Source organism: Eriocheir sinensis, unplaced genomic scaffold (assembly GCF_024679095.1).
Source record: "Eriocheir sinensis breed Jianghai 21 unplaced genomic scaffold, ASM2467909v1 Scaffold111, whole genome shotgun sequence".
NCBI lineage: Eukaryota > Metazoa > Arthropoda > Malacostraca > Decapoda > Varunidae > Eriocheir > Eriocheir sinensis.
The window spans coordinates 543695-565000 of NW_026110419.1; the positions used below are offsets into that span (position 1 = coordinate 543695).

A 21306-nucleotide genomic window follows, 5' to 3' on the forward strand; every position below is an offset into this window, starting at 1 on the left:
ATGGGAAGCACTCCACTATCCACCACAGGGGCAGACAAAGACCTGGGAGTGTATGTTACCAGGCTACCAGTGAAGGGATATCCAGCACACCAATACCACATGGGAAACACTCCACTATCCACCACAGAGGCAGAGAAAGACCTGGGACTGTATGTTACCAGGCTACCAGTGAAGGGATATCCAGCACACCAATACCACATGGGAAACACTCCACTATCCACCACAGAGGCAGAGAAAGACCTGGGAGTGTATGTTACCAGGCTACCAGTGAAGGGATATCCAGCACACCAATACCACATGGGAAACACTCCACTATCCACCACAGGGGCAGACAAAGACCTGGGAGTGTATGTTACCAGGCTACCAGTGAAGGGATAACCAGCACACCAATACCACATGGGAAACACTCCACTATCCACCACAGAGAAAGACCTGGGAGTGTATGTTACCAGGCTACCAGTGAAGGGATAACCAGCACACCAATACCACATGGGAAACACTCCACTATCCACCACAGAGAAAGACCTGGGAGTGTATGTTACCAGGCTACCAGTGAAGGGATAACCAGCACACCAATACCACATGGGAAACACTCCACTATCCACCACAGAGAAAGACCTGGGAGTGTATGTTACCAGGCTACCAGTGAAGGGATATCCAGCACACCCTAAATCTAACTTAATTTTTCTACATAAGTACAACACTTACTACCAAACCGGAACTACCACAAGAAACTACAACTTCTCCACTACAACTTCCACTTATGGCATTCCTCCTACCACCACTTATAACTACAGGAAAAGTAAAACTAACAAAACATTATGATGAAAGAAAGTTGTGGCAAGATATCTTTCCATAACTTCAACTGCATTTTTCTAAGAAGTACAACAGCTACTACAAAACCAAAGCCACTGGAGGAACTGCAACTCCTCCACTACAATTTCCACTTAAAACATTGCACCTAACCCCACTTATGACTCCAGGAAAAGCAAAACTAACAAAACATTATGGTGAAAAAAGTGGTTACGAGATATCTTTCCCTAGATCTACTGCATTTTTCTAAGTAACTGAAACAGCCACTACCAATCCGAAGCCACCAGGAAAACTACAATTCCTCCGCTACAATTTCCATTTAATGAACAAGCTGGCAGGCCACAGAGAAGATAGACCGGGTGTTCACGGGGAGTGTTTTCCTGTGATCCTGGCCAAGAAGTTGTGTCAGGCTGTCACCAACATTACAAGATGGTCATTGGGCTCCCGCTACGACATTTCCCAAGGCACAAGGCCTGGGTGCTTTCCCTGTTCCTGGCGAAGAAGTCACGTAAAACTATCACCAGGGTCACAAAATACTCCATGGAAATCCCGGCAACTTCTACGAGAGCCTCTTACACGTCTCCTGCTCCCACTACGACTGTTTCCCACGGCCACAGGGAAGGTTTTCATGTGGGGTGTTTTCCTGTTCTTGGTAGACTATATTTACCTTGGGTGAGACTATCACTAGGGTCACAAAGTACTCCATGGAAATCCCAGCAGTTCCAGAGGCTCTTCATACAGGCGAACCGAGGCGCCGAGACGCTTAAGCTCACGGCCTTAATTAAGAGCCGCGAGGAGAGTAGGAACATGGGAGGGGATGCATGGGGGAGGGGGCTCTTAACTATTACAATTACTACTGCAGCGTCTCGTAAGGGAGAAATGTTGCTCCCAAGTGAGGGACGCGAAGGGTCACAAGCCGGAGAAGGGATAACCAGCACACAATGCTCGACGTAGCTTGCTTTGATTCTCTCTCTCTCTTCCTCGATTCTCGCTCTAATTTTGCCTTCTAGTTGCTCCTGAAATAGAGAGAAAGAGAGAGAGATAAGTGAGGTAGGAACTGCCCTCACTCTGCACCTGAGAAAGAGAGGAGGAGAATTTAAAATGTTGTGATGTTTGTGGTGTTTGTGGGTGTTTGGACAAGGCTAGAAGGCTGCGTTTTGGTGTGTGTGTAGGTGAATGGTTGGTGTTTGCTGTGTGTGAGTTTCGTGTTTGTGGGTAAAGCTAAACACCAGGAAATTGAGTGGGAAAAATGGAATGTGTGGGTTGGCTGGCAAAAGTTGAGGGGAGGAGGGTTAAAAATGTTGTTACCTTTTGCCTGTTTGTGGGTGTTTGGACGGGGCTAGAAGGCTGCATTTTGGTGTGTGTGTAGGTGAATGGTTGGTGTTTGCTGTGTGTGAGTTTCGTGTTTGTGGGTACAGTAAAACACCAGAAAATTGAGAAAGAAAAACAGCATGTGTGGGTTGGTTGGGTGAAGTCGAGTGAAGGAGGATGGAAAATGTTACGTTTGACCCGTTAAGAATTTATCTGCTAATGTCTTTCTACACATGAGATTAGAGAGAGAGAGAGAGAGAGAGAGAGAGAGAGAGAGAGAGAGAGAGAGAGAGAGAGAGAGAGAGAGAGAGAGAGAGAGAGAGAGAGAGAGTATAAAAATAGAGCGAGAATAAAAATAGAGCTAGAGAAAAAAATAGAGCAAGAAAGAAAATAGAGTGAGAGAGTGAGAGAAAAAAACAGAGCGAGAGCAAGAGAAAAAATAGAGCGAGACGAGAGATTAAAAATAGAGCGAGGAGAGAAATAGAGCGAGACAGAGAAAAAACAGAGCGAGAGAGCATGAGAGAGAGAAAAATTAGAGAGAAAAAGATAAAAAAATAGAGCGAGAGAGTGAGAAAAAGAAAAAATAGAGCGAAAGAGAAAAAAAGCGAGGAGAGAAAGAAATAGAGCGAGAGAAAAAATAGAGAGGGGAAAAAACAGCGAGAAAAAAATTAGAGCGAGAAAAAAATTAGAGCGAGAGAAAAAAATTGAGCGAGAGAGAAACTTACCTCCTTCAGTGTTGCCTCCTTCCTCCGCCTCTCCTCCTCCTCCTCCTCCTCATCCCTCTCCTCCTCCCTCCCTCTCTCCCTCATCTCCTCGATCTGGGAAGACGCTCGCTGGAGAGAAAAAAACGTACATGAGAAAAAACGCACATGAAAAAACGCACATGGAAAAAAAACGCACTTAAAAAAACGTACATGAGAAAAAACGCACATGAAAAAACGCACATGGAAAAAAACGCACTTAAAAAAACGTACATGAGAAAAAACGCACATGGAAAAAAAACGCACATGGAAAAACACGTACATGAGAAAAAACGTACATGGAAAAATACGCACATGAGGAATAACGTACATGACTAGAAAAATGCACATGAAGATAAACGCACATGAAAAACATATATGAAAAAATATGCACATGAAAAAACGCACATGAACCGAAAAACGCACATGAAAAAACACACACACACACACACCTGCAGCTGGTCCTTGTACACCTCCAGCTCCCTGTGTGCGTCCTCCAGCTGTGCCATGTACGCGCTGATCTGCCTGTGTGCGTCTGAGATCTGGTCATGTGCGTCCTGGAGCTCCGACTCACTCTGCTCCTGGGTCTGGGGAGAGAGAGAGAGAGAGAGAGAGAGAGAGAGAGAGAGAGAGAGAGAGAGAGAGAGAGAGAGAGAGAGAGAGAGGGGAAGAAGAATTTGAACATATATTTCTTTTTATATAAACTACAACTATTACTACTACTACTACTACTACTACTACTTCTTGTGGTGGTAGTGTGACCCTTCCTCTGTGCCATGAAGCTAAGGAAACACACATTTGACAAGGCTTTCCTAGGAGCTGTAGGCCTTTCCAGGGGTAGTTTTATGACCCTGGTGGTAGTGTGACCCTTCCTCTGTGCCATGAAGCTAAGGAAACACATTTGACAAGGCTTTCCTAGGAGCTGTAGGCCTTTCCAGGGGTAGTTTTATGACCCTGGTGGTAGTGTGACCCTTCCTCTGTGCCATGAAGCTAAGGAAACACACATTTGACAAGGCTTTCCTAGGAGCTGTAGGCCTTTCCAGGGGTAGTTTTGTGACCCTGGTGGTAGTGTGACCCTTCCTCTGTACCGTGAACCTAAGGAAACACACATTTGACAAGGCTTTCCTAGGAGCTGTAGGCCTTTCCAGGGGTAGTTTTGTGACCCTGGTGGTAGTGTGACCCTTCCTCTGTACCGTGAACCTAAGGAAACACACATTTGACAAGGCTTTCCTAGGAGCTGTAGGCCTTTCCAGGGGTAGTTTTATGACCCTGGTGGTAGTGTGACCCTTCCTCTGTACCATGAACCTAAAGAAACACACATTTGACAAGGCTTTCCTAGGAGCTGTAGGCCTTTCCAGGGGTAGTTTTATGACCCTGGTGGTAGTGTGACCCTTCCTCTGTACCATGAACCTGAGGAAACACACATTTGACAAGGCTTTCCTAGGAGCTGTAGGCCTTTCCAGGGGTAGTTTTATGACCCTGGTGGTAGTGTGACCCTTCCTCTGTACCATGAACCTGAGGAAACACACATTTGACAAGGCTTTCCTAGGAGCTGTAGGCCTTTCCAGGGGTAGTTTTGTGACCCTGGTGGTAGTGTGACCCTTCCTCTGTACCATGAACCTGAGGAAACACACATTTGACAAGGCTTTCCTAGGAGCTGTAGGCCTTTCCAGTGGTAGTTTTGTGACCCTGGTGGTAGTGTGACCCTTCCTCTGTACCATGAACCTAAGGAAACACACATTTGACAAGGCTTTCCTAGGAGCTGTAGGCCTTTCCAGGGGTAGTTTTATGACCCTGGTGGTAGTGTGACCCTTCCTCTGTACCATGAACCTGAGGAAACACACATTTGACAAGGCTTTCCTAGGAGCTGTAGGCCTTTCCAGGGGTAGTTTTGTGACCCTGGTGGTAGTGTGACCCTTCCTCTGTACCATGAACCTGAAGAAACACTCACTGGAACCCGACTGACCCCCTCTATGACCTTTAGAAACAGCTGATAATATTGATCTCAGTGTTTCCATGAGTACAGTCAGTTCTTTGTGCTTTGAAAATGTCCCCCAGAGAGATGGTTAGAAGGGAGGCATTGCATAACAGAAAACAGGTACACTGGAGACAGGTAAGTCGATTAACGCGTTTCTGAAATAACCAAGAAAATGTTTACTTTACATGTTTTTTTCACTTTTACGCGATATTTTCTGGAGTGTCCACCAGATGTCTCACGCAACTGGACTCACGCGGCCACACAGCTGAGCTTCCCACGCGCTACTTGAACAACAATACAGTACTACTCAACAACAACAACAACAACTACACCTGTACTACTACTACTACTACTACTACTACTACTACTTACTTGGAGCAGGAGGTTCACCACCGTAGCAGACACCTGAGAGAGGTCATTGAGGTAAGAACTGCCCTCACTCTGAACCTGAGAGAGAGAGAGGAGGAGGATTTAAAATGTTGTTACGTTTGTGGTGTTTGTGGGTGTTTGGACGGGGCTACAAGGCTGCGTTTTGGTGTGTGTGTGGGTGAATGGTTGGTGTTTGCTGTGTGTGAGTTTTGTGTTTGTAGGTCAAGTAAAACACCAGGAAATTAAGCAACAACCTAGCAAGGCTGCTGTCAAGTTTCTGTCAATGATTGTTCTGTTCAATTTTTTTCTCCCTCTTTCTCGCTCACTTTCTCACATTAAAGCTAGCTCTAACCCAGCCTACCATGCATTAAATTAAAGCTACACCATTCCTCTCTCTAACCCACCCACTATCTCGCATTAGAACTGTCTCACTTTAGAGCTATCTCACTTTTACTTGCACTTATCCAGCAGGCAAACACCCTCAGATACTTGTAGCAGGAGAAGGAAAAAAGTAAGGACATATCACTCCATAAAAAATCAAAATCACATCAAAATTTATTTCAGAGAGAGAGAGAGAGAGAGAGAGAGAGAGAGACATAACAAGTAGTACCTATTAATTAACCCATCGGCTGTGACTGGCACGGATTTGGCTTTCACTGGTAGCCTGGCAACATATACTCCCAGGTCTTTCTCTGCCTCTGTGTTGGATAATGGAGTGTTTCTCATGTGGTATTGGTATGTTGGATATCCCCTCCGAAGGTGGATGACTTTACATTTTCCTTCAGTGAATTGTAGCAGCCACCTTTTGTTACATTCCTGTAGCTTGGTGATGTCTTATTGTGGGAAATCCACAGTCAAGGGATTAAACAAGGACGCACGGCTCAACAAGCTATTTAAGCCGATCACTTTCCTCACTTTAGAAAGACTACAAAATGAACACACTGGCTTCATAAACCACAAACACAAACTAGCAAGAACTGTTGTTTTATCGCCACCTTCATCAACAAACTCCCTATGTCATGTTTTTGACTTTGGGAAGTTGAAAAAGCCGTCTCATTTTGGTAATCTTCCGGTCATGGGCAGAAGAGTTGAGAAAGGCGACTTTGAGGACACGCACACCCCAGACAAAGGCAACTCTGCCCAAAGGTGTGCACCGCACCATGGCGGAAAACTGGCCGAGGAAAATATCCGGAAATACACGAAAAATGGCTTACCAGGCAGACTGTTACGGGGTTGAAGAGGTGCTGACAGTGTGCTGACAGTGTGCTGATGACGGGGTGACAGTGTGCTGATGACGTGGTGTCAGTCTACTGACAATGTGCTGACAGTGTGCTGACAGTCTACTGACAGTGTGCTGACAGTGTGCTGACAGTCTACTGACAGTGTGCTGACAGTCTACTGACAATGTGCTGACAGTCTACTGACAGTGTGCTGACAGTCTACTGACAGTGTGCTGATGAAGGACTTCTCTCACCACAGTCTGTCACTTTGTTTCGGACTTGATTTCGTTCGTGTCACACGCCCAAATTCACTTTCCATGTGGGTCGACGTCACCCCTGGGGGCATATTGGCCTGGGAGAGGCTAGGCTGACTCACAAGTCGACGCTCTGACCCATATGAGCGTATAGATGCACACGGGAGCGTCCTTTCAATTGCAATTAATTATGGAAATTTGCAAACGCGTCTGACGCGTCAACGGTATATGATTGCAAATCGCTTTTAACGCGTGAGACGCGTCAACGGTGCTCTACGGGTTAAGAACAGTGGCAGTCTGGCAATCTTCAAGAAAGCGCTGAAGACTCACTTATTCACTAAATCCTATGACTTTACAAACGTGAGGATCAGGGTTGCAGTAAAGGAAATAATTGAAACATATTCTCCTATTTTTCAAAGAATCACTTCACATACACACATAGATCATCCACAGTCTTTTCTGATACTTTGATTTGAAGCTGCAGTCATTTTTCTTTGAGCAATTTCAGTGAGGACATGTCCAAAACATGACATGATCTGGTTAGACTGTTAGGAGACTAGACAGAGTTGTGGTGTGGTGCTGGCCAAGGCTGGCTGGCTGGCTGGCTGCAGCTGGTCAGTCTTAGGCCTGGCTCAAACAGCCAGCCAGGTTACTTCAACATGTGTTTTAAACTAATGTAGACAATATTGAGGTTTACATTCATTTAATTATTTTCATTTATAAAAAAAATATATAAAATCAACTTAGATAAAAAAATCTGATTTGAATAAAAAAATCCATTTTTTTCATTTAAAAAAAATCAACAACCCTGGTGAGGATTGAGGACAACTTTAGGTGCTAATGTTACTGTTGTAATGTTGGCGGCCCTGTGGAGCGCTGCTGCGGAGGTGGACCGGGGCCTGAAACCTCATCACCGGTGAACGGAAACAGGTAAACTTGACATGGGTAAGCTTGGGTGTGATTCTGGAATATTACCAAGCTGTCACCTCAGCCACAAAAAGCTTGAAACAGGTAAACTTGACATGGGTAAGCTTGGGTGTGATTCTGGAATATTACCAAGCTGTCACCTCAGCCACAAAAAGCTTGAAACAGGTAAACTTGACATGGGTAAGCTTGGGTGTGATTCTGGAATATTACCTATCTGTCACCTCAGTAAATCTTAAGAATTACCACTCCACCCCTCCACCACCCCTGCCCCCCCTACCCCCAACACAAGCCTGGGGACCTGTGGGGAATCGGGGTTTTGGTGGGGGAGGCCCAAATCACTGAAAAATGGGCTTTCAAAATATCCCTAGAAAAATCTCAAAAGTAGGGAAAGTTCCTAACGCATACTCTTGTAGTCTATTCCAATATGACCTAGCATTCGGTCTGTTGACGAATGTCGGGCATGTCATTGGATGGTGGGCAAAGTGGCCCCCCCCACCCCACCCGCGCTGCGTAATTTCTGACCACGCCGCATGTCAAATATATTTAAACTACTCCAACCGAACTTTACGACCTGCTGATGAGGAGCTTCGCCCCCTCGACCCATATATATGCGACTTCTTTCTGCGAAGAGGTTCTCGCAACACCAGTTGCACCACTGTCGCGGCCGCCGCCACAGGAGGCTGCACTTTGTCAATATTATCCCATATTTTCAATAATAAATAGTCCTTGAATTGGATTTTGAAAGCGTTTCCATGGTTGTTGAACATTTGTAGAAAAGATATATGAATAGCTAGTGTTGTTTGGTAAGGTAGGTAATGGATTGAAATACTGGCACGGTACTAAAACTATTCCTAACCCATCGGTTAGCTTCATCAATCCTTGTAGGGAACCGTTGTTTTGGTGGTGGAAGGACAAATCACTGAAAAATTGCCTTCCAAAATGTCCCTAAAAAAATCAAATATAGGGAAAATTCCCTAGTCTAAAGTAAGGAAAGTCCCTAACGTATACTCTTGTAATTTATTCCAATATAACATACCAGCCGCCGCAGCGGGTCTGTTGAGGAGTGTCGGGCGCGTAATTGGATGGTCACTGTAATGGAAGCCCGCCCCCCCCCACCGCCGCCCCACTCCGTGTAATTGAGCAACTCTTGGGAAATGTCATGTTTCATAAAAACATATGGTACAGTACTGACAGTTAACCCATCCACTTCTTGTAAGTTGATGGTGGATCATTGTTAGCGAGTAGTTTGGGGTTCAAAATGCAACAGATTTGTGACAGCTGTCATATATGAGCCGTTAGTGACCTAGCGATTGCTACGCATCACCCTGGCCTCCACTTTACTGAAACTATGAGTACGCGCGTCCAACAATATCCAGTTGGTTTGTGACACGTGACAAGCTTCATGCGACCGCTATTCACAAAACGCACATGTCACACGCCGGGTCACTATTCCATTCAATTTTGGATAGTAATCGGTCCTTTTGTCTAACTACATGCATACCAATAAAGAGGTTGAATAGTCAGTCAACACTTACCGAGAGGTGAAGTACAATGATATTTTGAGTGACAGAGTGAGACTCTGGTCCATCCATCATGATGAAAATTGACTGCAAACATGCCTACGTGGTGCTGCCTGCGCAATTCAACCCACAGAGCTATACATCCTGAATATAATCTTTTAAAATTATAAAATACAAATACTTGTGCCATTATGTGCTTTAATATAGCCAAGAAAATAACATAGAAATCATAGAGACTGTTTTATGTCCAAAATTGTAATGATCCGTGCGTGTACTGACTTGGGAGCTATATAGTTTGTTTGGTGCACTGCAAGGCAGGTACGAGGCTCAGTCTGTGCATAGAGGCGCTCGTGAAACAATAACAATGGACTTAGAAAATCCAAGCCACCCAACTTTATAATTAATGAGGCTTGCCCCCCTGGCCCCTCCCCAAGGTAAAACGTATACGAAAATGCATTATCATTAAAATTCTCTCACGTGCTAATTTACTACGAATGTTGGTTTGGAGTGGTGCTCCCTAAGATTAAACCTGAAATGATACCAAGCTGTCACCTCAGCCACAAAAAGCTTGAAACAGGTTAACTTGACATGGGTAAGCTTGGGTGTGATTCTGACATAATACCAAGCTGTCACCTGAGCCACAAAAAGCTTGAAACAGGTAAACTTGACATGGGTAAGCTTGCGTGTGATTCTGAAATAATACCAAACTGTCACCTCAGCCACAAAAAGCTTGAAACAGGTAAACTTGACATGGGTAAGCTTGGGTGTGATTCTGGAGTAATACCAAGCTGTCACCTCAGCCACAAAAAGCTTGAAACAGGTAAACTTGAAATAGATAACCTTGTAATACGCACTGGATGGGCGTGGAGGCGTGGGGGGCACTGGATGGGCGTGGAGGCGTGGGGCACTGGATGGGCGTGGAGGCGTGGGGGCACTGTGTGGGCGTGGAGGCGTGGGGGCACTGGATGGGCGTGGAGGCGTGGGGGCACTGTGTGGGCGTGGGGGCACTGGATGGGCGTGGAGGCGTGGAGGCGTGGGGGCACTGGATGGGCGTGGAGGCGTGGGGGCACTGTGTGGGCGTGGGGGCACTGTGTGGGCGTGGGGGCACTGGATGGGCGTGGAGGCGTGGGGGCACTGTGTGGGCGTGGGGGCACTGGATGGGCGTGGGGGCACTGTGTGGGCGTGGGCGGCGTGACAGACTCCGCAGCGTCGCTCTGTTTACTTCCGTTGATCTTGACCTTGATCTTGATGTCACAGGAGTCCTGAGAAGGGAGGCCGTGGTTTTGTATGTCCTTATATATAGATTTACATAGAAAATCAGACCACACAGACCCCATGGTCCAGACTAGGTGGTCTGTCCTTAAACCTAAGTGATTTTACATTAATCAGAAGACTCCAAAACGTTGCTTTTCTACTCTAGTTAATATTACGTTGAAGGAAGTGACGGTCGAGCTTATTTTTGAAGGAGTCAATCGTGTTACACTGGACCACTGACGGTGGAAGCTTATTCCATTCTCGCACTACAACGTTGGTGAAGAAAAATTTGGTGCAGTCTGAATTTACTTGTCTACATCTGAGTTTTACGCCATTGTTCCTCGTGCGCAAAGTGTCATCGATCATAAACAATGTTGATCTGTCTACATTCGTGAAACCATTAAGTATTTCAAAACATTCGATCAGTTTTCCTCGGAGGCGACGTTTCTCAAGAGAGAACATGTTAAGGGTAGAAAGCCTTTCTTCGTAGGATTTGTTGCGCAAGGAAGGGATCATTTTGGACGGTTGTGAACACCTTGTTTTAATATCCTTTGCATGGTGGGGAGACCAAAACTGTACTTCATTTCCAAGTGGGGTCTGACTAAACTGTTGTAGAGCAAGTATTACATCTTTATTCTTGAATACAAAGTTTCTTTTAATGAAGCCCAACATTCTGTTCGCTTTATTTGCTGCATCGATGCATTGAGAATTTGAGGTTTGACGATTTTGACCCCCAAGTCTTTGACGCATTGAACGAGTTTAACACGCGCATTTCATTAATTCGAACTTATTCCTCGTTCAACTTAAGGACCTGGCATGTCTGACGTTAAGGCATCTCCCATCTATCCGACCAAGCTGAAATTACAAATCCTCTTGGAGGCTTTGCCTGTCTTCGTCAGAGTGAGAGAGTTACCAATCTTTGTGTCGTCTGCAAATTTACTAATGCGGTTGAGTCCAACATCCACGTCGTTGATGTAGATAATGAAGAGCACTGGGAGGAGAGCCCTGAGGGACGCCACTAGTGACACGCCCCTCTGAGTTAAATCCGTCAATCACTACTCTTTGTTGTCTGTTGCTCAACCAATTCGCGATCATTGGTTTACTTGACCGTCAATACCTATTTGCAAATGATGCATCAACCAAGAGACTGACCTGCAAGTGTGGTAGTAGTAGTAGTAGTAGTAGTAGTGGTAGTGGTAGTAGGTGGGTGGTAGTTTTAGGGGTTGTGGGATGTCGATTAGTGGGTTGATGGGTCTCCTAAATAGTGTGGTGATAGTATTAGTGGTCTCAGAAGTAGTAGTAGTAGTAAAAAATATTGATAAACTAAAAGTAGGAATATGGTCTAACATTTTTGAGCCTAACAGATTTATGTCCACATAGAAATTCATAAGATTTTGTACATATACAAACCAAACATTGGCGCATCTAACAATACTTTCAAAATTAAAATCCCTCAAAAAACACCAAAGATATCAGCAAAAAACTTTGACTAACTTAAGAGCCATCAAAGAATAATTATGTGAATGCAGTCCAACATTTTTGAGCCTAGCAGATTTATGTATAGATAAAAATTAATGGGATTTTGTACACATATAAACAAAGTATTGGTGCATCTAACAGTACTTTCGGAATTGATATACCTAAAAAAACACCAAAGATATCAGCGAAACCGTAAACATTTTGAGACACCAAGAAGACACATTAGCCAATCCTGTATGTTTCCATTTCCAGGCGTAGCTGAATAACCAATACATATATATGAACAGGAATAAAACACCAACATAGACCAAACACAGACGCACCTAACCGCACTTTCGGAAACAGAATAACTGAAGAAACAGCGAGGATACAGGCAAAAAACCACGGCTTACCTCAGTGGTTCGGCAGAATGGTAGCGAACTTCAGCGGTGCGCCCTTTGAAGTCCCACAAGACAAGCTGACCGCTCTCGTAGCCAATCAGGAGCTGCCGAGGGAACGCCGAGGTTAGTGCTTTATTGGGGGTAATAGAGGAAACAATGGCGCATCTTTACGTATGTTCAAAAATAAAGTAACTCGTAAAACACCAAAGATACAGACAAAAACGTAAACATTTTGAGAGGCCCAGATGATGCGGCAGCCGGTGATGTGCGTTTACATTTCCAAGCGTAGCACACTAACCCCCAAACAAAATCAAACAGGGATGAGACAAGAACGTAGACAAAATATTGATCCATCTAACAGTGCTTTCAGAAATAAAGTAACTCAAAAAACACCAAAGATACAGACAAAAACGTAAACATTTTGAGAGGCCCAGATGATGAGGTAGCCAGTGATGTGCGTTTACATTTCCAAGCATAGCACATTAACCCCCAAACGAAAACAAACGGGGATAAGACAAGAACGTAGACAATATATTGATCCATCTCGACATGTTTTCAGAAATAAAGTAACTCAAAAAACACCAAAAATACAGACTAAAAGGTAAACACTTCGAGAGGCCTAGAAGATGCGGTAGCCAGTGATGTGCGTTTACGTTTCCAAGCATAGCACATTAACCCCCAAGTGAAAACAAACGGGGATAAAACACACATGTAGGCAAAGCATTTAGGCAGTGTTTTCAAAAATAAAATGCCTTAAAAAACACCCGAGATATGGACAAAAAGGTGAACATTTTGAGAGGTTTAAAAAGATACATCAGCTGGTGATATGCCTTGACATTTCCAAGCGTAGCGCACTAAACAATGAGAGGGTGAGAGAGAGAGAAATCGTAGTAGTAGTAGTAGTAGTAGTAATAGTAGTAGTAGTAATAGTAGTAGTAGTAGTAGTAGTAGTAGTGTAATGGCCCGAAATGTACTACAATTGTAATGGTATTTTTCCCCATGTAAATAGAGTTAACCTGGGGTGATTGTGCAACCAGTTATATATGTATGTGGGTTTCTCATGAGAGAGAGAGAGAGAGAGAGAGAGAGAGAGAGAGAGAGAGAGAGAGAGAGAGAGAGAGAGAGAGAGAGAGAGAGAGAGAGAGAGATAGAGAGAGAGCGAGAGAGAGAGAGAGAGAGAGAGAGAGAGAGAGAGAGAGAGAGAGAGAGAGAGAGAGAGAGAGAGAGAGAGAGAGAGAGAGAGAGAGAGAGAGAGAGAGAGAGAGAGAGAGAGAGAGAGAGAGAGAGAGAGAGAGAGAGAGAGAGAGAGAGAGAGAGAGAGAGAGAGAGAGAGAGAGAGAGAGAGAGAGAGAGAGAGAGAGAGGAAAGAAGAGAACAGACAATAAAAGTATGAGAGAGAGAGAGAAAGAAGTTTGAGAGAGAAGGGAGAGAGAGAGAGAGAGCGAGAGGGAAGAGATGGGTGTTGAAACCAAGAGGCTGTTGTGCTCCCATATCTCCCCTACAATCTGTAGTGCCAACAAAATTCAGAGGTGTCAGGGGTCAAAACAGGGTATCGTTGCCAAAAGTGGTCAATCTGCCTTCTTTTAATTATTGCGGGAGAACGGTAAATATTTATAACGGAAATAAAATATCAGAGACCTTATATTGATATAGGAAGCCTACCAGAGAAATCTCAGGTCTCAAGCAGGCCTAACCTGGGGTCAGTTTGTCACCCCGTGACGTCACACCAAGGCATTTTGGGGCCGAGACTAACGCCCCTTCCTCGCACTAGGTTGTGGGAGCGAGCTCATTCTCACGAGCGACATCGCCCCTTTCAGGTGAGGAAAGAACTGTTCACGGTGTTCAACTCACTTGGCTAGAATACTATAACTGAGACTGGGATTCTCACGAGCGACATCGCCCCTTTCAGGTGAGGAAAGAACTGTTCACGGTGTTCAACTCACTTGGCTAGAATACTATAACTGAGACTGGGATTCTCACGAGCGACATCGCATCGCCCCTTTCAGGTGCGCCAAAGGCAAGCCTGACAGATGGGAAGCTGGGCGTCGTCCAGGCCAAGGCCAACATGCAGCAGTAAACACTTTTGAAGCTGCGTCGTGGGGGATTGCCTGTGGCAGGGTGTGTGAAGAGAGGAAGGAAGGAGAAGGCCAAAAGGGTGGTATGTGTGTTGTTCTCAGGGGTAACAATGGATAAGCGCAAACACTCACTAGTTTAGTTAGGACTTAATTAAGGTGAGGAATGGTGGAGTCTGTGTTTCCCCGTGTGGGCGGAAACAATTATGTTGGTGCTACTTATTGCCATGTGTGCATGCTAGGTTAAGGTGTTAATGTTAACCTGTGTTCATGGTATTACAGGTGTAATTAGTGATGTAAAATACGTAAGCTAACCTCTAATAAGTGGACCCTGTCCTATGACCCTTAGTTCACCATCAGAATCCCTAAACAGTAATTACCTCAAGTAACTTTCTTAAAGTCATGGTACCTGTATCACTTGGACAGGTGATGATCCTGTGTGCGATAATGGTGCCTTAGAAGACTGGGTCAATAAACTACTAATTTTACTCTGTGGTTTAAATGATCAATAATTAATTCTACTTTGAGGTATAATGAACCTACATAATTAATTAAAAAGAGTGCCCATGAACGGCACGACAGTAGTAGTAGTAGTAGTAGTAGTAGTAGTAGTAGTAGTAGTAGTAGTAGTAGTACACCCACCTTCCCAGGTTCCACAGGGCAGTCACTTAGATGGACCACAGCACCAGGATGGGTCTTGCGGGACCTGCAAATAGTAGTAGTAGTAGTAGTAGTAGGTGGGGGTAGCAGAAACTATCCATGTGGGGTGTCCAATACTAGTCTAACACCACTCCTAAAACCAATAGTCACACTCCTACTAGGCCTAGAGAAGGCAATGATGGTAGTAATAGTAGTAGTAGTAATAGTAGCAATAGGTGGGGTAGCAGAAACTATCCATGTGGGGTGTCAAATAGTCGCCTAACACCACTCCTAAACACAATAGTCTCACTCCTACTAGCCCCAGAGAAGGCAATGATGGTAGTAGTAGTAATAGTAGCAATAGGTGGGGTAGCAGAAACTATCCGTGTGGGGTGTCAAATAGTCGCCTAACACCACTCCTAAACACAATAGATACATCAGCTGGTGATATGCCTTGACATTTCCAAGCGTAGCGCACTAAACAATGAGAGGGTGAGAGAGAGAAATAGTAGTAGTAGTAGTAATAGTAGTAGTAGTAGTAGTAGTAGTAGTAGTAGTAGTAGTAGTAGTAGTAGTAGTAGTAGTACACCCACCTTCCCAGGTTCCACAGGGCAGTCACTTAGATGGACCACAGCACCAGGATGGATCTTGCGGGACCTGCAAATAGTAGTAGTAGTAGTAGTAGTAGTAGTAGTAGTAGGTGGGGTAGCAGAAACTATCCATGTGGGGTGTCAAATAGTCGCCTAACACCACTCCTAAAACCAATAGTCACACTCCTACTAGGCCCAGAGAAGGTAATGGTGGTAGTAGTAGCTTTATAAGGGGATTGAATGCTTTATAAGGGGACTGAGTGCTTTATAAGGGGATTGAGTGTGTTATAAGGGGATTGAGTGCTTTATAAGGGGATTGAGTGCTTTATAAGGGGATTAGGAGGATTGGAAGGTGTGTTAGTGGGGATTAGATTCTGTGTGTGTGTGTGTGTGTGTGTGTGTATGTAATTCATGTATAATAATGTGTTTCTCTCTCTCTCTCTCTCTCTCTGTGTGTGTGTGTGTGTGTGTGTGTGTGTGTGTGTGTAAGTAATTAATGTTTAATAATGTCTCTCTCTCTCTCTGTGTGTGTGTGTGTGTGTGTGGGTGTGTGTGTGTGTGTGTGTGTGTAATTCATGTTTAATAATGTCTCTCTCTCTCTCTCTCTGTGTGTGTGTGTGTGTGTGTGTGTGTGTGTCATTCATGTTTAATGTCTCTCTCTGTGTGTGTGTGTGTGTGTGTGTGTGTGTGTGTGTGTGTGTGTGTGTGTGTGTGTGTGTGTGTGTGTCTCTCTCTCTCTCTCTCTCTCTCTCTCTGTGTGTGTGTGTGTGTGTGTGTGTGTGTGTGTGTGTGTGTGTGTGTGTGTGTGTAAGTAATTCCTGTTTAATGATGTGTTTGATGTTTAATAAGTTTTTGGGGGTTACTTTAGATAATTTATTGAAATGGAAGTCGCACATCGACACCATAAAGACAAAATTAAGTGGAATATGTGGAGTTATGAACAGGACCAGGAATTACATGAACACTGAATCTCGCAAGCAAATCTATTTGTCGCTGGCCTATCCACATTTACTTTACTGTTGTGCACTCTGGGGAGGTGCTTGTGTAACTTTTATTAATAGTCTTTGTTGAACAAAAAAAACTTATTAATGTCTTATTGCCAAAGGTTTGAGCACGCTAACCCTTGTTTGACGAGCCACAAATTACTAAAACTCCCGGATGTAGTTCACCGGCAGTCCTGTGTATGTGTACACGGAGCCCGTCACACATTTCCAGCACATGAACATTGCTTGATCTCAGTGAACCAGAGTGAAGGCAGAAATAACAAGCTGAGAGTCCCTCTCTTTAGAACAAATCCTGCCCAACAAAGTGAACAGTTCCGTGGATCCAAGTGCCGGAACACACTTCCTCAAGTTGTCAAACCATCCACTTCACGAACCATTTTCAAGGATTCCTTCAAGAAAATACTCCTGGAGGATTACTTTCAAAATTAAGTCACCATTGTATTTAATAACCTTATGTAGTTTATTACTATTACTATTGTTGTTATTATTATTATTATCATCATCATCATCATCATTATCCTGTATGGTTTTTCCTGATTATATGTATCTACATGTATGATATAAATACCCAGTGGTGAATGTTTGTACCTGTGTATAGCAATGACTACAATCATAATGATTTTTAGGACTGTTACAAGTATGACTATTATGACTGTGTATATGTGTATGTGTGTGCATGTATGTGTATATGTATATATGTACATGTGTGTGTGTTGGATATATATTTTTGTTCTTGGTGTATCTATTAAGTAATAGTTGTATTTCTTGGCAGTGAGTGGCGGCTGGGACACACACAGCTCTTTACTACTAATGGTTACTTCAGGTCCGTCAGAGAGCCTCGGCTCAATGGACCTTGCCTGTTTATGTAGTAGTGGTGATTGTATTTTTTGACATGTATTGCAAAGTGATTGTATTTTTTGACATGTATTGCAAAGTGATTGTATTTTTTGACATGTATTGCAAAGTGATTGTATTTTTTGACATGTATTGCAAAGTGATTGTATTTTTTGACATGTATTGCAAAGTGCCCAATAAATAAAAGGAAAGCAAATCAAAAATCTCTCTCTCTCTCTCTCTCTCTCTCTCTCTCTCTCTCTCTCTCTCTCTCTCTCTCTCTCTCTCTCAACCTAACTTAACATAATCCAACACACAGCAGAGATACCAGTCAGCAGGAGATTACATAGATAGATATATAGATTATCAGGCCCTAGAGAGAGAGAGAGAGAGAGAGAGAGAGAGAGAGAGAGAGAGAGAGAGAGAGAGAGAGAGAGAGAGAGAGAGAGAGAGAGAGAGAGAGAGAGAGAGAGAGAGAGAGAGAGACACACACACACACACACACACACACAGACAGAGACAGACAGACAGACAGACAGAGACAGACAGACAGACAGAGACAGAGACAGACGGACAGACAGACAGACAGAGACAGAGACAGACGGACAGACAGACAGACAGAGACAGACAGACAGACAGACAGAGACAGAGACAGACAGACAGACACACACATACACACACACACAGAGAGAGAGAGAGACACACACACACACACACACACACACACACATAGGCCTATACTTACCATGAGGGAAGACATGTGATGTAGGCCTTTTGGAATTCTGCTTAAGTGTCCAGGTGGTGAGGGAACCATCCGTGTGGCAGCACATGAACTGCTTCCCCTCGTGGTGCCAAGACACTGACCTGCAAGTGTAGTAGTAGTAGTAGTAGAAGTAGTGGTAGTGGTAGTAGGTGGGTGGTAGTTTTAGCGGTTGTGGGATGTCAATTAGTGGGTTGATGGGTCTCCTAAATAGTGTGGTGATAGTATTAGTGGTCTCAGTAGTAGTTGTAGTAGTAGTTGTAGTAGTAGTAGTAGTAGTAGTAGTAGTAAAAATATTGACTAATGAAAAGTGTGAGCATGATCTTACATTTTTGAGCCTAGCAGATTTATGTCCGGATAGAAAGCAATAGGATTTTAAACACATATAAACAAAACATTGGCGCATCCAACAGTACTTTCAGAATTAACATCCCTCAAAGAACACCAAAGATATCAGCAAAAAACTTTGACTAACTTTAGAGCCATCAAAGAAAAATTATGTGAGTGCGGTCTAACATTTTTGAGCCTATCAGAGTTATGTCCGCATAGAAAGTCATGGGATTTTAAACACATATAAACAAAACCTTGGCGCATCAAACCGTACTTTCGGAAATAAAATCCCTCAAAAAACACCAAAGATATCAGCGAAACCGTAAACATTTTGAGACGCCAACAAGACACATTAGCCAATCCTGCGCTACTTCCAAGCGTAGCTCAATAGCCAACACATATATATGAACAGGAATAAAACACCAACATAGACCAAACACAGACGCACCTAACCGCACTTTCGGAAACAGAATAACTGAAGAAACAGCGAGGATACAGGCAAAAAACACGGCTTACCTCAGTGGTTCGGCAGAATGGTAGCGAACCTCAGCGGTGCGCCCTTTGAAGTCCCACAAGACAAGCTGACCGCTCTCGTAGCCAATCAGGAGCTGCCGAGGGAACGCCGAGGTTAGTGCTTTATTGGGGGTAATAGAGGAAGCAATGGCGCATCTTTACGTATGTTCAAAAATAAAGTAACTCGTAAAACACCAAAGATACAGACAAAAACGTAAACATTTTGAGAGGCCCAGATGATGCGGCAATGAGAGGGTGAGAGAGAGAAATAGTAGTAGTAGTAGTAGTAGTAGTAGTAGTAGTAGTAGTAGTAGTAGTACACCCACCTTCCCAGGTTCCACAGGGCAGTCACTTAGATGGACCACAGCACCAGGATGGGTCTTGCGGGACCTGCAAATAGTAGTAGTAGTAGTAGTAGTAGTAGTAGTAGTAGTAGGTGGGGGTAGCAGAAACTATCCATGTGGGGTGTCCAATACTAGTCTAACACCACTCCTAAAACCAATAGTCACACTCCTACCAGGCCTAAAGAAGGCAATGATGGTAGTAATAGTAGTAGTAGTAGTAATAGTAGCAATAGGTGGGGTAGCAGAAACTATCCGTGTGGGGTGTCAAATAGTCGCCTAACACCACTCCTAAAACCAATAGTCACACTCCTACTAGCCCCAGAGAAGGCAATGATGGTAGTAGTAGTAATAGTAGCAATAGGTGGGGTAGCAGAAACTATCCGTGTGGGGTGTCAAATAGTCGCCTAACACCACTCCTAAACACAATAGTCACACTCCTATTAGGCCTACTCACAGCTCAATAGCCTTGTTCCAGTTGATGGTGTAGCCGCTGAGGGTGAAGCTCTCAATGTTGACAATGTGGATGTTGCCGCGCTCCGTCCCAAGGTACAGCCAGCGACTTTGGAAGGGCAGGTGGAGCGTGGTGATCCTGGGGGGGGGGGGGGGGGGAAGAGAAGGGGGGGGTTAGTGGTATGGGGGGTGCGTGGTGGAAATGGTGGAGTGTTTTCATTTTTCTTCCCTTCTGTTCTGTTCCGTTCCCTGACCTGACCTAACCTTCCCTTCCCATCCTGTCCTGTCCCATCCCTTCCCATCCTGTCCTGTCCCATCATTTCCCTTCCTTTCCTTCCTATCCCTTCCCATCCTGTCCTGTCCCATCCCTTCCCTTCCTTTACCTTACCTAACCTACCCTTCCCATCCCTTCCATTCCCACTCCTTTCCTTCCCTTCCCTTCCATTCCCAACCCTTCACTTCCTGTCCCTTCCCTTCCGTTCCTTTCCCATTCCTTTCCTTCCGTTCCCTTCCTATCCCATCCCTTCCGTTCCTTTCCTATCCCTTCCCTTCTGTTCCATTCCGTTCCCTTCCCACTCCCATCCCTTCCCTTCTTATCCCATCCTTTCCCTTCCCATCCCATCCCTTCCAATTGCTTCCCATACCACCCCATCCATTCCCATCCCATCCCATCCCTTCCTCACCTCTCCCTCTGGAACTTGAGTGAGTGTACAATCTGCGGTGTCTTCTGCTGTATATTCCACAGGTGCAAAGAATCATCCCCTGTGGCGCTGACCAGGCCGCCCTCGTTGATCAGGAAGGCCAGGCACACCACCGCCGGGTCGCCCTCGTGCTTCACATGGACGTCCACCCCGGGCCGACCGATGCTATGGGGTCAGTCAAGGATGCCGCGGAAATGGGAGTGGGTGGGTGTCGGAAATGGGCAGAGTGGGGTGTCGCATAGTGGGTTAATGGGGTCAGTAAATTGCGTGAGGGGGGTTTGAGGTGGCTACGGAGAGGGGTATGGTGACCAAGGAAATGGGAGTGGGTGGGTGTCAGAAATGGGTCATATTGGGTGTCGCATAGTGGGTTAATGGGGCCAGTAAATTGTGTGAGGGGGATTAGAGGTGGCTACGGAGAGGGGTGTGGTGACCAAGGAAATGGGAATGGGTGGGTGTCAGAAATGGGTCATATGGGGTGTCGCATAGTGGGTTAATGGGGCCAGCAAATTGTGTGAGGGGGATTAGAGGTGGCTACGGAGAGGGGTATGGGGGGGTATGGTAACCGAGGAAATAGGAGTGGGTGGGTAACAGAAATGGGCTGTGTGGAGTTTCGAACAGTGGGTTAATGGGGACAGTAAATTGTGTGAGGGAGGTTAGAGGTGGCTACGGACAGGGGTATGGGGGGTATGGTGACCGTGGAAATGGGAGTGGTTGGGTCTCAGAAATGGGTCGTGTGGGGTGTCGCATAGTGGGTTAGTGGGGTCAGTAAATTGTGTGAGGGGGGTTAGAAGTGGCTACGGAGGGGGTATGGGGGTATGGTGAGT

The 21306-nt window shown here is 44.9% G+C and overlaps 1 protein-coding gene across 1 annotated transcript in view; it reads right to left on the minus strand.

Annotated features, from left to right (window-relative positions):
• Positions 1 to 1115: 1115 nt before the first annotated feature.
• The window catches only part of LOC126989253 (syntaxin-binding protein 5-like), a 23653-nt gene continuing 3462 nt past the window's right edge, over positions 1116 to 21306 (minus strand). Inside the window, exons 3-14 of the mRNA XM_050847901.1 lie at positions 20465 to 20647; positions 19786 to 19920; positions 19314 to 19377; positions 18991 to 19082; positions 15550 to 15613; positions 12258 to 12349; positions 10140 to 10394; positions 7533 to 7648; positions 5215 to 5289; positions 3317 to 3451; positions 2850 to 2957; positions 1116 to 1829 (exon numbers count right to left, since the gene is read on the minus strand). Of these exons, the coding sequence (XP_050703858.1) occupies positions 5279 to 5289; positions 7533 to 7648; positions 10140 to 10394; positions 12258 to 12349; positions 15550 to 15613; positions 18991 to 19082; positions 19314 to 19377; positions 19786 to 19920; positions 20465 to 20647 (1012 nt within the window). The 3' untranslated portion in view covers positions 1116 to 1829; positions 2850 to 2957; positions 3317 to 3451; positions 5215 to 5278. The remainder of the gene's footprint in view (positions 1830 to 2849; positions 2958 to 3316; positions 3452 to 5214; positions 5290 to 7532; positions 7649 to 10139; positions 10395 to 12257; positions 12350 to 15549; positions 15614 to 18990; positions 19083 to 19313; positions 19378 to 19785; positions 19921 to 20464; positions 20648 to 21306) is intronic.